The sequence below is a fragment of the Indicator indicator genome, chromosome 10 (genome assembly GCF_027791375.1).
Source record: "Indicator indicator isolate 239-I01 chromosome 10, UM_Iind_1.1, whole genome shotgun sequence".
NCBI classification, from domain to species: Eukaryota; Metazoa; Chordata; class Aves; order Piciformes; family Indicatoridae; genus Indicator; species Indicator indicator.
The window spans coordinates 35,309,239-35,326,932 of NC_072019.1; the positions used below are offsets into that span (position 1 = coordinate 35,309,239).

General features: G+C 46.9%; 1 protein-coding gene across 1 annotated transcript in view; it reads right to left on the bottom strand.

Annotated features, from left to right (window-relative positions):
* SLC1A7 (solute carrier family 1 member 7) overlaps positions 1–17,694 on the bottom strand; it is a 64,300-nt gene that overhangs the window by 21,318 nt on the left and 25,288 nt on the right. The window contains exons 4-7 of the mRNA XM_054384018.1: positions 11,753–11,795; positions 10,857–11,076; positions 5,590–5,689; positions 3,839–4,072 (exon numbers count right to left, since the gene is read on the bottom strand). Coding sequence (XP_054239993.1) covers positions 3,839–4,072; positions 5,590–5,689; positions 10,857–11,076; positions 11,753–11,795 — 597 coding nt within the window. The remainder of the gene's footprint in view (positions 1–3,838; positions 4,073–5,589; positions 5,690–10,856; positions 11,077–11,752; positions 11,796–17,694) is intronic.

The following is a 17,694-nucleotide window of genomic DNA, read 5'->3' on the forward strand; positions in this document are numbered from 1 at the left end:
GGAAATTAAGATTAGAGGCACAAAGGATAGGGAGCTAGTACAATGCTACTGCCTGCAAGGATATTTTAGTCATCAGAGCTCAAGTTATTAAGGGCTTGTGGATGCTGGTGGATGAGAAACTCAACATGAGCTGTCAGTGTGCACTTGCAGCCCAGAAAGCCAACCAGAGCCTGGGCTGCAGCAAGAGAAGTGTGGCCAGCAGGGCGAGGGAGGTGATTCTCCTCCTCTACTCTGCTCTGGTGAGACCCCACCTGGAGTACTGCATCCAGTTCTGAAGCCTCTATTACAAGAAAGATCTGAATGTGCTGGAACATGTCCAGAGAAGGGCCACAAGGATGATCAGAGGGCTGGAGCTCCTCTCCTATGAGGACAGACAGAGAGTTGGGGCTGTTCAGTCTGGAGAAGAGAAGGCTCTGAGGAGACCTTCTTGTGGCCTTCCAGTATCTCAAAGGGGCCTAGAAGAAAGATGGTGACAGACTGGGGGGAATGGATCCAAGCTAGAGGAAGGGCTGATTCAGATTGGATGTGAGGATTGCAGTTATTAAACAAGGATCAAGACCTCTTCCCCAGAGAGAATCTAGGAACTTCAGATCTCCTGCAGCCAATCTTTCTGGCTTGTTAAGGACATCTCCTGTGAAGACAGATTGAGAGAGTTGGGGCTATTCAGTCTGGAGAAGAGAAGGCTCTGAGGAGACCTTGTTGTGACCTTCCAGTATCTGAAGGGGTCCTACAAGGAAGCTGGTGAGGGACTTTTTAGGGTGTCAGATAGTGGTAAAACTAGGGGGAACGAAGCAAAACTAGAAATGGGTAGATTCAGATTGGATGTTAGGAAGAAATTCTTTCCCATGAGGGTGGTGAGACACTGGAACAGGTTGCCCAGGAAGGTGGTGGAAGCCTCATCCTTGGAGGTTTTTGCAGCCAGGCTGGATGTGGCTCTGAGCAACCTGATCTAGTGTGAGGTGTCCCTGGCCATGGCAGGAGGGTTGGAACTAGATGATCCTTGAGGTCCCTTCCAACCCTGACAATTCTATGATTCTATGATGTATGATGACATGGAAGAAGGAATCATTATTCAAGTGTAACTAGATTAAATACTCCTCACTCATTATTGTTTGTAGAATAAGCATTTGGGGGTTAATAAAACATTTATTTTAATTGTTCATTATGTTTCCTTATAAATCAATGTTCCAGATTTCTCACTGATTTTGTACTAATTGCTAATTTGAAGTCTAAATTAGGTTGATGAAGGTAGGTGTTTGAAACTCAGCTGTCACCATGTCAAAATCTGAATGTAGTACTTTGCAGTGTCTCTGTGAGATGACAATAATAACTTTAAAAATCCCAAATCAAAGATGAAGTAAAAGAAGGGGGTCTAGTCCTTTCTTTAGCCCTTTTGCTTTGTAGCTGGCAGTAGAAAGAACAGATATGTGAGATTTGCTAAAGAGTTCTCCCTGTTGACCTTGCATTTCTACTTGCACTTGCTGCTTAACACATGGGAGGTGTAGCTGCTCCTGATGCAGAGTGACCAACTGTTGCAGCCCCTGTTCTAAGGGCAGCTGCTGGATACGTGCAGAGTGTAGGATTCCTTAGCTGGCCAATTCCTTAGCACTCTGCCTTGAGTAAAACAATCACATTCCCTGGGTGCCAAGAACAACATCCTCACCTTGGCACCCTGTGATTGGAACATGCTGCAGAAGCCACCTCCTTGACATGCTGGCACCTCTCATTGGGAAAAGATTGTAGCTTATCTGTGTGGTTGGGTTTTACTGATAACAAAGAGAATAGAAATAGCCACTCTGAGCAAGAGTCACTGAGGTTAGGGAATTAGGTTAGGAACAGCTTGGTTGGGGTTTGGGGCTGCTAGGAACTTCTGCTTCTGGTAGTGAGCTACTTCTGGTCAGGGCTTCAGTGTAGGGATGCTGCTAGGGATATGCTCAGACTTCCGTTAGCTGCTTTGTCTGTTAAGGCCTTTGGGACTTCTGCTGCTGAGGAAACTCTCAGTCTCTGAACTGCAAAGGATCCTACAATGCAGTAATAAAGGACTTCTGGGAGGACTTCTGATCTTCTCTGCTCTCTGCATTTCTGGAATCTTGTTGCTATACAGCAGCAGGGTTTGTGCCTCTATTCATCACCCAATGGCACCTCCTTATAAGGGCTCTACAACTAGATTCAGCTCCCCAGACCAGGGGAGCAATAACCAGCCTCTAGCCACAGGTGCCATGGAACTTTGCTTTCATGATGCCAGCTACACAGAAGTGTTCTTTTATATGTTGTTCTTGTCTCCACTCCATGCAAGTCAATGCCAGCCCTCCTAGCCCTTCTCATGCACCACTTTACCCATGGTGGGATAGCCAACCAGTCTCATAGCCAGTTCACAAGCTGCTTCCCATTTTCACTGTACCTTTGTTCATCTGTGCTTAAAACTCACTCTGCATCACCAAAACTATTATTGCTGGAGTAGAACTTTCCCTGTGTAGGACAATAGTTTGAAACCACAGCCTTTCCTTAATGTGCCAAGGAACAAAGACTAAGATGAATCACAGAATCCTAAAATGGCTCAAGTTGGAAGAGACCTGAGAGATCACAGAACCACAGAATTGTCAGGGTTGGAAGGGACCTCAGGGATCATACAGTTCCAACCCCCCTGCCATCAGCAGGGACACCTCACACTAGATCAGGTTGCCCAGAGCCACATCCAGCCTGGCCTTAAAAACCTCCAGGGATGAGGCTTCCACCACCTCCCTGGGCAACCTGTTCCAGTTGTCTAATCTAAATCTCTTCCTGATGTCTAATCTAAATCTCCCCTCCTCTAGCTTGGATTCATTCCCCCCATCCTCAAAAGTCCCTCCCCAGCTTTCTTGTAGCCCCCTTCAGATACTGGAAGGCCACAAGAAGGTCTCCTCAGAGCCTTCTCTTCTCCAGACTGAACAGCCCCAACTCTCTCAGTCTGTCCTCATAGGAGAGGAGCTCCAGCCCTCTGATCATCTTCATGGCCCTTCTCTGGACATGTTCCAGCACCTCCAGACCTTTCTTGTAATAGGGGCTCCAGAACTGGACACAGTACTCCAGGTGGGGTCTCACGAGAACTGTGTAGAGGGGCAGAATCCCCTCCCTCGCCCTGCTGGCCACACTTCTCTTGCTGCAGCCCAGGCTCTGGTTGGCTTTCTGGGCTGCAAGTGTACACTGGCAGCTCATATTGAGCTTCACCAGCACCCCCAAATCCTTTTCTTCAGGGATGCTCTCAAGCCAGTCATTGCCTGGCCTGTATCAGTGCCTAGGATTGCCCCAACCCAGATCATCTACTCCAACATCCCCACCATGTGCAGGGACACCTCTCAACTAGACTCAACTGCTCAAGGCCTCATCTAACCTGACCTTGAACACGCCCTGGGAGGAGGCATCCACAAGATGAGCAGAAAGGGTAAAACATTTCCATATGACTGAACTAGGAGGTTCTCCACTAATAGCACAAACAAAGCCTGGACAAAGTGTGTGTCCCTTATATACACTGACTTTGTAGAAGCACACTCTTTGTTTTTATGGAAACCCACCCTTATTTCCTTTCTAGTCCTCTGAGGAAAAACCCAAATGTTTTAGTCCAGTGTTTTTTTTAAACTGAGGGAAAACAATGTGGCAAATGTTCTTGTCAAATGGCTCCCACTTAGAACTTCCAAATGTTGGGAGGCACACCTGTTACAAATACACCAGGGAACCTGACACAGCCCAGGGTGCAGATGGTGTCTGCTCCAGGACAGCTACAGGGTGCTGCTCTAAGGAGAAAACAGGGGTAAGCAGCCAGCAAGTATGTTGCTCTGTCTGCCCAGAAACTGCATAATACCTGGAAGATGTAGCCAGAGCAATGAGCAAGGCTTGAAGAATCCCTCTGATGAAGACAATGGGGTTCTTCTTGGTGATGAAGAAGTACATCATTGGCAGGATGAACAGCCCATGCACCACCAGGCCACAAACCACAGTGATGGCATAGAAACCCAGCTTCTTCCCAATGGCTGAAGGGTCATCCATTTCCAGGATTTTACCAGCAATTAGGAACACAATTCCAAATGGGAAATACCTAAGCAAAAGGACACACGGACACTATTAGCAGACAGCTCACAATATGAGCTGGGAAGCCCTTCCAGTAGCAGCCTGTCTGGAAGAGGCAAAGCTTGGTTCCATTGTTTCATGAGATTAAACCCCTCCCTCCCACACTTGAGGAGTGTGCCTCAAGTACTGGGCAGAACAAGCTTTTGTGTGGGGTACTCCTCAGCACAGCTGAGGCTATGGTGCTGGTCAGGAATGAATTTAGGTTCAGAAGGAAGCTCTGATTTTTTAGCTCAAGGCAGGTCATTTACTGGGGAGAGGAGGAATGAATCCTAAGCTCTGCTTGTGTGTTTGTGCTCATGTAACTGCTCATGGATTTTAGTTGGAAGCTCTTAAGAAAAATGTTTATGTTCCCTTTGGAAGACATAGGAAAAACCCCAGTAAGCATTAGACATGCTCTTGGACTGCTTGGGAGTTTGATGTGGGGCTAAGGGGTAAGCAGAAGAAGAGTTAGTTTCTGACCCCTCTCTGGACTGGATGTGGGATAGGTGCTTTATCAAAGCTGTTGTGCTTCTGTGCATGGCTGGACACAAAGCCATGGGTGCCAAAAGAGCTTAAGGTCAACAAAAAACAGTAATAAAAAACCCTGGGGGCATCCAGCCATCTTCCACCAGCAGCTGTGCCATCTCCAGAGACTTGCCACTTCCCCCACATCCTTCCAGAAATTACTATCCCCTCAGACTCATCTAACCAAGCAATCATTCCCTGACCCAGCTCAGTCAGACTGGGCCAGGTAGCTGGAAATAAAGCCTGAGTACTGGTAGGGGGATCCTCACCATGGGCTGAGCCACGTAGGGGACCTTCTGCTAAGGTGATAGATTTTGCTGTTGGCAGTCACCTACTCTTCCTCTGATCTTCAGGGAAGGTGGCTTGGCAGGCCTAGCTGGCCCTCAGTGTAATTTAGGACTGTTCTGAAGGCTTTTCCTAAGTGACATGGCTTAGGATGCCTCATTGAGGGCTCTTCTGCTGACTGGAGACGTCCCAGTGCCAAGCACTCTGGGTATGATATCTCCACTGTGCTGTTCAGTGCAGAGAAAACCATGCTAGCAAGGGTACAGTGACAGCAGCACTACAGCCCAGCACCCTCCTGACCAAGCTGAAGCCACCCCACCACTTCTAGTGGAGCAGTGCTGGAAGGGCTGGAAGCAGCAGCTTGAGCACCTCACCTTGCTTCTCCCTTTTGTGGGCTGGGTGTGTTACAACCCCTTGAGCCTGCCCAAGGCCTGGCAATGCCCCCAGTGCATGCAGTGCACACACCCAGCTCTGCCAGGTTTCATTGCTTGGCAGTAATCTACAGGATGGCTCTGTCAAAGGGACAGCACAGGCCAGGAACAGGATCTGTGGGGCTGCATCTCCTTCAGACCCTCAGGTTCCCCGAAGCCAAGGGTCATCCACCCTCAGTTATTTAGTTTAGGAGATTTCTGTTGGATTTTTCTTGCTCTTTTTTAAAAATGTTCCAGAGATGTTGTTAGTAGAACAGTCACTTACCAAACTGCGACTGCCACTATCTTCATGACAGACTCGTTTAAGCACTGGCAGAAGCTGACCAGAGGAACACCACTGTTCCCCATTCTTCCCAGCATTATACCTGCAAACAAAGGCATTCAGTTTCTCAGTGGCCTTCAGGCCAAGCCCCACTGCTTTCCCTCCCTGCTGTCATTCCAGGTGAACTAAGTGAGAGGATGGATCTGGACATGCTGGAACATGTCCAGAGAAGGGCCATGAGGATGATCAGAGGGCTGAAGCTCCTGTGCTATGAGGAGAGACTGAGGGAGTTGGGGCTGTTCAGTCTGGAGAAGAGAAGGCTCCGAGGTGACCTTATTGTGGCCTTCCACTATCTGAAGGGGGCTACAAAAAAGCTGGGGAGGGACTTTTTAGGGTGTCAGGTAGTGACAGGACTGGGGGGAATGGAGAAAAACTAGAAATAGGTATATTCAGAATGGATGTTAGGAAGGAATTCTTCCCCATGAGGGTGGTGAGACACTGGAACAGGTAGCCCAGGGAGGTGGTGGAAGCCTCATCCCTGGAGGTTTTTAAGGCCAGGCTCTGAGCAACCTGATCTAGTGTGAGGTGTTCCTGCTGATGGCAGGGGGTTTGGAACTGGATGATCCTTGAGGTCCCTTCCAACCCTGACAATTCTATGATTCTATGAGAATAGATCTTTCTGGCCTATAGAGACATGGTATCTGGAGATCTCACCTCTCAGGAACATGAGAGTGTGGCGGAGCCAGGACCCAGCCATGTGCTCTGGCTCCATACTGGGCACTCTTCCCTACCTGGGTGGCCTTTCAGTTGCAGTGCCTTGAAAGTTTCACTGTGGGGGTGCTTTGGTGCTCTAGATTTAACACCCCTGGTAGCTCTTTCCTTAACTATCTTTCATAGGACCCTGAGAAGGTTTTACCTGCTCTGAGGGAGCCATGGAAATCAAACTAAAACCCACATTTCTAGTGAAGGAAACTGTCTTTGCCCACAGCCTGTCTGCCTTGCTGCTGGGCACTGCGTACAGCTGGGCACCATCCACGAGACGCTCCCAGGGCAAAGCCAGCATCTGAGGTTTGTTCTTGGTAGCATGAGGTCTCCATCTTATTTTCACTTGTTATCTGTCTTCATAACAATAACCAACCCTCACAATCAGGGGGGCTTTACAGAATTGGCAGAGATAAGGAATTGCAAATCGATGTGAAGAAAAGCCAAATCAGTCTGCACAGACTAACCAGCAAAGAAGAAAACAAAGAAAAGCCACTGGTGTGCATCCAGTGCTCAGAAAGATTTAGACTGGATATCAGGAAGAAATTCTTCCACTATCAGGGTGGTGGAACACTGGAACAGGTTGCCCAGGGAGGTGGTTGAGGCTCCTTCCCTGGAGATATTCAAGGCGAAGCTCAATGAGGCCCAGGGCAACCTGATCTGGTTGGGGATGTCCCTGCTGGCTGTGGGGAGGTTGGACTGGATGACCTTTGGAGGTCCCTTCTGGCCTGGACCATTCTGTGATTCTATGAAAGGGAGGGGATGCAGCATGGGGATGTGCCATCTAACCAGATATTCTCCAGGCAGTGCTAGTTGCCAATAATACATACAAATAGACAGCATTTCCCTAGTTTGTTAGTTTTCTGCCATCATTCCCTAAAAGGATTAAAAGTAATTAAGTTAACTGCTCAAGGAAGCACTTTAAGAGCCAGCAGCACCAAGTGAGGCTGACTTGGGAGGGAGTTTGATGAGGGAGCAGGGGGCTGTGAGCAGGATGAGTGCTGCCACATGCTCTGGCTCTACAGTGTCCTTGCTGTGAGCAGGGGCCTGGGCCCTGTCCCTCAGCTCACAGCTGTGCCTGTGAGCAGGGTTTCTAGCAGCAATACCCTGGGGAGGCAGGCAGGGAGGCCTCAGCTGTTTTACTCAGGGATTTCACAGCAATGCATTCAATATGTGGGTTTGTAAGCCTGTTAATATTCATGTAAGCTGTAACTTTTAGGCCAGAAAGCAGCATCCTTTTATTAAGCTTGTTGCTCTTCTTTGGTCATTAAACACAGCTCAGCTCTTCTAGCCTAGTCAGTGGCAGTTTTAGAAGAGTCTTGGCTTCTAATTCTGGATAATGCCAAAAAAACCCCAAACAAACAAACAAAAAACCCTCCTGGAATAACTGACATTTGCTCTTCAGAACACTGTCCCACCTAAGCATGAAGCTATTGGTGGGCAGAGATGGGAGCAGGCAGGATTGTGGCCTTCTCTCTGCAGCCCTGATGTCCCAAGTTCCATTTCAGTGCAAACATTTTCCTTGTAATGAATAAATAGTATGTGTTCCTCCAAGAAAGAAAGATCAGATATCTCAGCACTTAGCCACTCTCATAATCTCAAACAGAAATCTTTGCATGCTGTGAGAGAAGAGGTAGTGCAGCCAGTCATGGCTGAGCCCAGCATCGAGGGTTTTCATCTGTCTTGACCTCACACTATGCCTGTCAACTGTTGCCCACTTTAATGCATGCCTGGGCATAGAAGCTCAGTGTTCATGCCAGGATTTATTCCTGGACTAAGATTACTCAGCAATTTGCCTCCTGCTTCAGGAGAAGTTCGAATTAGAGTTTGAGAATTAGCTCAAACTCTAAAGCTAAATTCTCATCCCTTTATGCTATTCTTACGCTGTTCAAGGAGCAAACCTGTTACAAAGCACCAAGGCCTGTCCACATGTCTTTGCAGCAACTACAACCTTTGAAAGGATGTTCTTCCTTTATAGAAGCCCTAGGACTTCTCTTTCATTGCTTCCTGTGTTGTTTGTGGGGGTGCAGAAAGCTGAAGACAGTGATAAATGCTTGGCTGCATCCTTGTTTAAAATGACAGCCTGACACAGTCACTGGTAGATGACAAGTTGTGAGGGTTTAGTGTGTCAGGTTTGTCTGTGGCTGACACAGCCACAGCTGATCCAGCAGCCAGGGCTGTGCTGCATGTAGCAGGACTGGCACAACTGGCAGGACTTTAACACATCTAAGTGCTGGGTTCTACTCATTGGCCACAACAACCCTGGGCAGCACTACAGGCTGGGGACAGAGTGGCAGGAGAGCAGCCAGGCAGAAAGGGACCTGCGGTTGCCAGCAGCTGAACATGAGCCAGCAGTGTGCCCAGGAAGGCCAATGGCATCCTGGCCTGCATCAGGAATGGTGTGGCCAGCAGGAGCAAGGAAGTCATTCTGGCCTGTGCTCAGCACTGGTTAGGCTACACCTTGAGTGCTGTGTCCAGTTCTGGGCTCCTCAGTTTAAGAAAGATGTTGAGTTGCTGGAATGTGTCCAGAGAAGGGCAACAAAACTGGGGAGGGGTCTGGAGCACAAACCCTGTGAGGAGAGGCTGAGGGAGCTGGGGGCGTTTAGCCTGGAGAAGGGGAGGCTCAGGGGAGACCTTCTTGCTCTCTACAACTACCTGAAGGGAGGTTGCAGCCAGGTGGGGGTTGGTCTCTTCTGCCAGGCAACCAGCACCAGAAGAAGAGGACACAGTCTCAAGCTGTGCCAGGGGAGGTTTAGGCTGATGTTAGGAAGAAATTCTTCCTAATGGAAGAGAGATTTGCCATTGGAATGGGCTGCCTGGGGAGGTGGTGGAGTCACCATCCCTGGAAGTGTTTAAAATAAGACCGGATGAGGCACTTAGTGCCACGGTTTAGTTGGTTAGATGGTGTTGGGTGATAGGTTGGACTTGATGATCTCAAAGGTTTTTTCCAACCTGGTGAATTCTGTGATTCTGACTTTTTCTGAATGTCAGCCAGGAAGAAACCAGCTCTCAGCTTCTATCTGTTGGGCCCCAGGCCAGCAAGACTTAGGGGCACAGTAAAACATTCAGTTCTGGGAGCACAGTGGACCATCCTCTGTATAAAATTGCCCTTGATCCTAATCAGCATCTGTAATTAAGTCATTTATTTCCAATACTTTCTGACTGGAATAGTGTTTGCTGTGCCACTGTACTTTGGGAATTGACTGTAAAATCCTACAAACTGGGGGAACAGTCAGTCTCCAGCAGTGTTACATATGGAACACCAACCACTGGAGAAAGCAAAACACCCAAGAGACATAAATCTGCTCATTTCAGACTTGATTTTTGACCCCTTGGGCTGGTAGGAATCATAAAATAATAAACACAGTCAAAGATACAATTTTTCTGTAACTATCTCTGCTGCCCAGAATAATTTCAAATAATAAACCTAGATAAGGCAATTTGATCAGTATTTCCTTGTAGAAATCATCAGAACTCTATTATTAACCAGGGCATGTTTGTTTCAAGTCCCTCTTCCAAACCCACAAACATAATGGAACACACATGGCACCAATGAGTTCGTCCAGCAAGTGAAACCAATTAGATTGGCCAGGCAGAAGCTCTTAGAGCTCCACTGGGATAAGCTGCTAGATTGTGTATAATACCCACACTGCATGACGCAAAAAAAGCAAAAGTTTCAGGCAAAGAGAAGATCCACAGATTTAAAGCTCATAAAAGGATGTACCTCTGTGGCTCACTCATCTGAGATCTCACCCAGGCTTGCTGTGTGTGTTGGGCTCCTGCTCAGGTAAGTGACAGTTATTCTCTACACCAATAATGTGGCAAAACTTGACTAAGAATGGGCAGAGAAGACTAAGATAGGGCAGGTTCCAGGGATAATTTTCTGCCTGCTAGAGGGAACTTTAGCCAAGGAGCTGGTATAGGAGCAGATTTTTCTTGGGCATGAGAGCAGGGAGTATCTGAGAGAAATGTGGGAAGTTTTTTGTTCTTTTAGTGCAACACCTGGACTCTGGCCATTAGAAGTGTACTGACTTCCTGGGCTTTGGGAAAAAGGTCTGCCACAGACTTTTTATTTCAGCATTCCTTGAAACTTTCTCTGTGACTTCTGCTACTCGTCAGAGAGTGACACAGTATTGGCAGATAGGCCGTGGGTCTGACCTGGTGTAGTAATTCCTGCTTCTTCTGAGCACACTCTAGTAGTGTTTCTTACAGCCAGGACAAAATGGTTCATAAATAAAAGCTCAAAATAATCCAGAGAAAAGATGAACCCAGATGCATGGAAGTGCATGAACCAGAAACAGAACTGCATGGGACAGAAGTCACCAAGGGTTTTGGAGCTCTATCTTCCAAAGTTTGGGAGAAAGCTCTGTGACAGACTTGCCCCATAAAGTTTAGCTATAGTTAAAGTTGAAAAAGGTGAATGAAGAAACCAAAGAACCCAACCCCTATTTTTTTTTCTCTTAAATGGATCCCTGGGTTGTTACAGACCAAAGATGCCTGAGCCGTACCCATCGTGGCAGAGAATATCACAATCCCGAGCACGTTCATGCCATCACTAGTGCCTGGCTCTGATTTGTAGATCACTTCAGGGGGAGGAGTGATATCCAAGGCAAAATTCTGGACATTGGATCCATTCTCATCCTGGATTCCATAGATGATGATGCGACGAGTGGTGCTTTCAGACGCTGCTTTGTTAGATTTGATGATGGGAATGCTCTTGGTGCGATACTGAAAGAGAGCAAAATGGGTTTGGTTATGATAGCCCAGCAGGAACTCACAGTTCCATGAGACCTCCTAAACACTCTGCTTCAGCAGAGCTGCATGTTAAAGGGACAAGCATGAAAGGAAGAACAACAGCTCCTCTGTGCTGCTGAAAATCTGTAAAAGCAGCTGAAGTTTTGGGGAAGCATAACAAACCCAGAGGTTCCTACAGAATAGTTTGGGTTGGGAGGGACATTTTAAGGTCATCTAAGTCCAACCCCCAACTATATTTACATAATCAGACCCTTGTGTTTCTCTGTGCTCTCCAAGAGATTCCAGCTACTCTGTGCCTGCAGCCCTGTGTTAAAGGAAACCATACTCTAGGCACACTAGATAAATTGTTCTGCTGCCCTACAGCACCCTTCTGAAGCTCCTCAAAGGCCTGGCCTCAGGTGGAGGTGGAGCTGATGCAGATGTGCAGCTCTAGTCACACTGTTCATTTTATGCTTGTTTTTGCCCTCAGATACCAAAGCTGCTGAGGGTAATGGAAAGGAAGTTACTGATTGCTAAGTGCTGAAGGCACTAGCAGTATCTCCAGTACTATGCAATGTGTGTGTCTGGATTCTGGTTTATGAAGATAACGTGCTTTATGTGATGCTAGCTCATCTTTTTCATCAGTGGCAAAAGGATTTTAGCTACTTACCTGTTTGAATGTGGCCTCAACAAGATTGGCTGGAAACATGTTCCTAAAAATGAACAAAGAAAAGAATCATTTCTGTGGTCTTGAATCATAGGTTGGAAAAGACCTCCAAGACCATCCAGTCCAACCGATCACCCAGCCCTATCCAATCAACCAGACCATGGCACTAAGTGCCTCAGCCAGGCTTTTCTTCAACATGTCCAGGGACAGTGACACCACCACCTCCCTGGGCAGCACATCCCAATGTGAAGCACTTCCTTCTAACATCCAGCCTATACCTCCCCTGGCATAATTTGAGACTTCTGCTGCTGCTTGCCTGGGAGAAGAGACCAACCCCCACCTGCCTACAACCTCCCTTCAGGTAGTTGTAGACAGCAATGAGCCTCCTCTTCTCCAGGCTAAACACCCCCAGCTCCCTCAGCCTCTCCTCACAGGGCTGTGCTCCAGACCCCTCCCCAGCTTTGTTGCCCTTCTCTGGACACATTTCCAGCATCTCAACATCTCTCTTGAATTGAGGAGCCCAGAACTGGACACAGGACTCAAGGTGTGGCCTGACCAGTGCGGAGCACAGGGGAAGAATAACCTCCCTTGTCCTGCTGGCTACACTATACCTGATCCAGGCCAGGATGCCATTGGCTTTCCTGGCTGCTTGGGCACACTGCTGGCTCATGTTCAGCCTTCTGTCAACCAGCACCCCCAGGTCCCTTTCTGTCTGGCTGCTCTCCAGCCACTCTGTCTCCAGAAGCCAACTTCTGTTTCATATATCCCTCCTAGAGAGCAAGGCCCGGATGGGAGCATGTCTGCCACTCTCTCCCACTCATGCCATGCAGCTGTGGAAGGCTCAACAATGAGACATTTCCTCAGAATTCAAGTCTGGGGACTTGCTTATAAATATTTGAGGTGCCACTCAGGACACTCTAGTGTCAGTTACTGGCTCTGCCACAGTCTCTATGTTGTAACTGGGTCAACAAAATTGCCATCATTCCCCTCCCCATCTGCTAAGTGAGAAGAATAGTCCTTTATTCCATATTTTTCTTTCCTACTTAGAGCTGTTCAAAACAGAGTCAGTGTTCAGGGGTGGATTCCTGAGACCCCTGAGTGCTGTAATCTACTTTGGGATTTTCAAGTACTCCTGTGAGGTGACTCAGAGTATTACCTCCTGATGCCCTTTCATTACTAAAATTACAGTTTTGGTCAAAACCAGTTTGCTTTTCAAAAAGAGGATCTCATCCCTGTTTAAAACAATCAAGATGAGAGCTGCAGAATCTCTGCTATATTTTATTTTAATATATTTCTGGGACTTCAGAGCAAAGAGACTGAAGTGAGGCCAACAGCTTCCTCTCTGCTCATGGCTGGGCTTATGGAGGAGGACAAGGACCACACTCTGAGATGTGCAGTGGTACTGACAGATTCTTAACTCCAAAAGTGACTCTTGTCATCTTTTCTGACCTTCTCTGTTCCTCTGCCCATAACATTTCACCCAGTAATATCTGGAGCTAATGTTTAAGTGCTGTTTGAGCTAGATTGCTAGTTTGCAGAGAGGCATGCAATCCCAGTTTGAAATGGAGAGCACACCCTCTACAGGCTTCCAAGAGGAATCAGAGCAGAGCTGAGTGGAAAAAAAAAAAACTAAAAAGTCCTATTTCTGTGCAGCATTTGGGAATCAAGATTTGTGTGATGATTTAAACAGGATCATCTCCAGAACTGATTTATTTTGAGCCCAAAGCTTCTGAACCTAGAGGCAGAAGACAGTGCCTGCCTATCACCCAATTATATGCTTTTCTACACCTAAATTCATGCAAGGAGAAACTCTTCTAATCAACTGTGGTGGGTTGAAATCACCCCCCATAATAAAATTGCCAGACTAGCTCAGTGTCACAGTATCACAGTCTCACAGTATATCAGAGGCTGGGTTTGGAAAGTCTCCAGAGAAGGAGACTCCACAATCCTCCTGGGCAGCCTGTTCAGTGCTCTGTTACCCTCACTGTAAAGAAGTTTCTCCTCATGTTGAGGTGAAACATTCTATGTTCAAGTTTGAACCTGTTGTTCCTTGTCTTGTCACTGTGTACCACCCAAAAGAGCCTGGCCCCCTCCACTTGACACCCACCCCTCAGATATCTATACACATTTATGAGATACCCTCTCAGTCTTCTCCAGACTAAACAGCCCCAGGGCTCTCAGCCTCTCTTCACAAGGGAGATGCTCAAGTCCCCTAATCATCCTTGTGGCTCTCTGTTGGGCTCTCTCCAGCAGTTCTCTGTCTCTCTTGAACTGGGGAGCCCAAAACTGGATGCAGTATTCCATTGGAAGCTCTATTTACAAGCACACTAAAATCTAGATATAGGAAATGCAATGAATCTGTGCAAAATATACAACATTTACATGTATTTACGATTTATAAAAAACACAGGAACCCCCCTGGACAAAACCAGGGGGTTACCAACAGCATCCCCCTCTCTGCTCCCTTCCACCCACCCTGTACAAGAGATAGAGAAGAGCAGAGAGTATCTTGTTAGTACTTAGCCAGAACAAGAATGCAGCCAAGGTCAGCAACAGCCAAGCAAAAGCAACCAGCTAATATCTGCTAGAGTGAAGAAGCCAAAAAGAAAGCAAGAGTTAGTTTATACAACCAACTTAATTTTACTAATCAGAACAATGGGACTGTGTAGACTTTATCATTATTTTCCCTTTTACATCCAATGGTAATTTATTTCCATTCTACCACTTTTCTACTCAATCTGTGGAAAAAAATTCCTAGGCATCAGCCAACAGATGTTTTATCCAAAGTGCAGCTCAAGCTCCAAGGCAGGACAGCTCCCAAGTCTATGTGAATAGCCCATTCTCATTGCAAAGAGAACTGCTGCATTGGGAACAGTTAAATGCAGGTTGAACTGAGACCTTCCCCAGCCCTGCCCTCCTCCTGGCAGCAGCAGGTACCTGTGCTAGTGGAGCCCTGTGCAGCACTGGCTTAGAAAACCCAATGTTATTGCTATTTTAAGTGATCATTATGTGACATTATGGTTTTAAGTGATCATTGTGTGACATTATGGTGACACTTCAAATGATGAGGTGCAATCTGTTTCAACAGCATCAGGCACTGAGAGCAACTGCACGAAGAAATGACTGATCATCCTTTTCAGGGCAAAGCAGAGGGAGAAGAATTTTAATTAAAGGGCAGTGGTACTGTCTGATGATTGGGACAGAAGATTGAAAATGAGAGGATTATGTTGGCCCCCTGTGAGAGACCAGACAAGCCACATAAGGACATTGTTTTTGTGGCATAAGGACATAAGAGACATAAAGACATAAAGACGTAAGGACAGTCTTTTTGCTAAGGCTGATGCTTTAGGGCAAACTGGTGTTACACAGACTAGCTACTACCAGGGAAGACACAAGGGTGATGTGCAGCACTTTATTTACTTTTCTTTTAACTCTTCTGGCCTTTTCTTGGCCTCAGTGCAGACAAAACAGTTCAGTTTATTACCTGTTGCAGCCTGATGTCCTCCCTGGTAATCCTGCAGGATAACAGTGAACACAAGCTATGCTGGATACATCTCCTTCCATTTTACCAGCCCTGCTTTAGAGCCCCAGCAGCTTAGTCATAGAGTGGCTTGGGTTGGAAGGGACCTTTAAAGGTAATCCAGTCCATCTTTCCACAGGAGGGCATTACCATAAATTAGCAAGCTTTAGTTACAGCAGTGCAGTCCCTTTGTACACACTTTTTGGTTGGAATGCTTTAGCTTAGGACACTGTGTAGTGATGTGGTGAGCAGTGAAAACAAGGGCACAAAGCCTCGAGTTACCTCTGCAAGCCATCCATAAAGCTGAGGATGGTGAATCTGTAGCCAAAGCAAGACACAAACAGCAGCCAGCTGTGCATTGCTTTCCTATCAGATGCAGACACAACCTTCTACTGCAGCCCCAGGGGCCTAGCTGAAGAACAGATGGATGGAGCTAGACCTGGGAAGATGGAGAGGATATTTGTGGGAGGGGGAAGACCTGGGAAGATAGAGAGGATGTTTGTAGGAAGGGGGAAGCACTGGAGAGAAAAGATAGTTACTGGCTTATTGTGCTAGCAGGATTCTGCTTCTAGGTTGTTCAAGGCTTCATTAGTATTGGTCTTCGTTTTGAGACTGGAGATGATGAGATGAAAGGTGCTGCTGGAGTGCTCTGTGATGGTCGTGCTCTGCCCTGCTGTGTGAGTGTGAGCTGTTCTCTGAGCACAGATCCACAGGCAGGGCTGCTGCCCAGCTCAGTGTGAATGAGCTCTAGGAGCTGCAGCTTCACAAAGAAATGAGAATTTAATTGCTGATGAGTTCCATTTCTTTTCTCCCTGAGCTTTATAGTCCTAATTAGTAGAATTAAGAACAATTAAGACTGCTTGAGAAAGGAACTATCATATGGTTAGTAGCTAGATTAAATGTTAGACAAATTTGTGGAGGATTAAAGCATTTTGTTTCTTTATCATTCTTTATCCTGTGGGAATTACAACTCCCCACTTAATGCTGGATGCTGGAATTCTCCCAGTAGTTTTTAATATATTATGCACTGTGATCCAGCCTTTGAGACCACACTTACCAAAGCCACACAATTTATCTAGTGAGGGGCTGACCTGAGTGTGTTTGCCAGAGTGTCAGCTTAGTTTTTATTTTAAGCTGGTTTACTTGGATTGAAAAAATCCAGCATTAGCCAAAATTTAGTTTTGTTAATTAAAAACATTCAAGAGAGCAACTGGTGGATGGGAACTCTAGTGGGCTGAAAACAAGCAATGAGAAGAAAGCATCAAGCTATCACCTGGAGCTGGGAGGTGACTGGGAGTGGTTGTTGGCTTGGTCAGGCCTCTTCAGAAACACTTGAGAAATCTTTACTTTAGGGATATGTTGGCTGCACTTTGCTACCTTCAGCTTTGAGCTGGAGGTTTGGCAGGAATCTCCTGGTAATGGTTCAGAACAAGAGACTGCAGTGACACTGGTGCTGGAGGATTTCACTTTTTACCATGGAACTGGAATGAGGAGGGATGGCAGGGTCCTCACAACTGCCAGCCAGTCTGGCTGCCTTCTGGCAGCTCACCTGTGAGACTGTGGTTCACCAAACCTGTGCACTGGGGAGTGCCAGCTGGGGTGGGAGCTTCAGTCTAGCACAAAATCCAGACATTGAATTTGCCCAAACACAGCACAAGACTGATGGCAGGGAGCTGCAGCCTGTCAGTCTCTGCCCACCTCTTTTCCAGACATCCAGCCTGCCATCAGATGGGCCCCTGCAGACCTCTAGTCCTCTAGTATGGATTTACTGCAACTGTGCCCAGGACAAAGATCTACCCACACAGATTTGGGATCAGGATCATAGAGTGAGGCTGTCTCTCTGCTCAGAACAGGCACTGTGCTCATCGCTGGCATATACTGAATTAGAGAGACTGCCAGTGCAGCTGAGCTACTCTGCTGTCAACACCTGTAAATGCTGTTGTGCCTACTCAGTTAAGAAAGCTAAGCAGACAAAACGCTTCTACATTTCCAGCATTACTTTCAGATTTCTTACAAGGTACGGGACACAAAACAGTACAGGAAACGTAAAGCGATCTGGGATTCATTTCTCTGGTACAAACAACCTTGTCTCTAACCCCAGTGGCACAATTCAGCATTCCTAGCAGAAATAATTCCACATGATAATAGGGAATTACATGTAGCAAATAACAGTAAGTGAGACTGGTGTGGAACACAGATAAATCTAAGACAAGGACATGATTGTAAACCAGAAATTCAGACATATGGTTTCTGGTTACATAAAAAATGAAGAGCTAAACACTGTCTGCCCTGAGGAAGAACATTTCCCAGAGCATCTCCTGCCAGAGAGAGCAGGAAAGCACAACCCAGGCTAAGAGTGGATGTGCATAAAACTTCAATATTAGCTCACAGACTCTTATACAGCCCACGAGCTCTCGGCACAGCT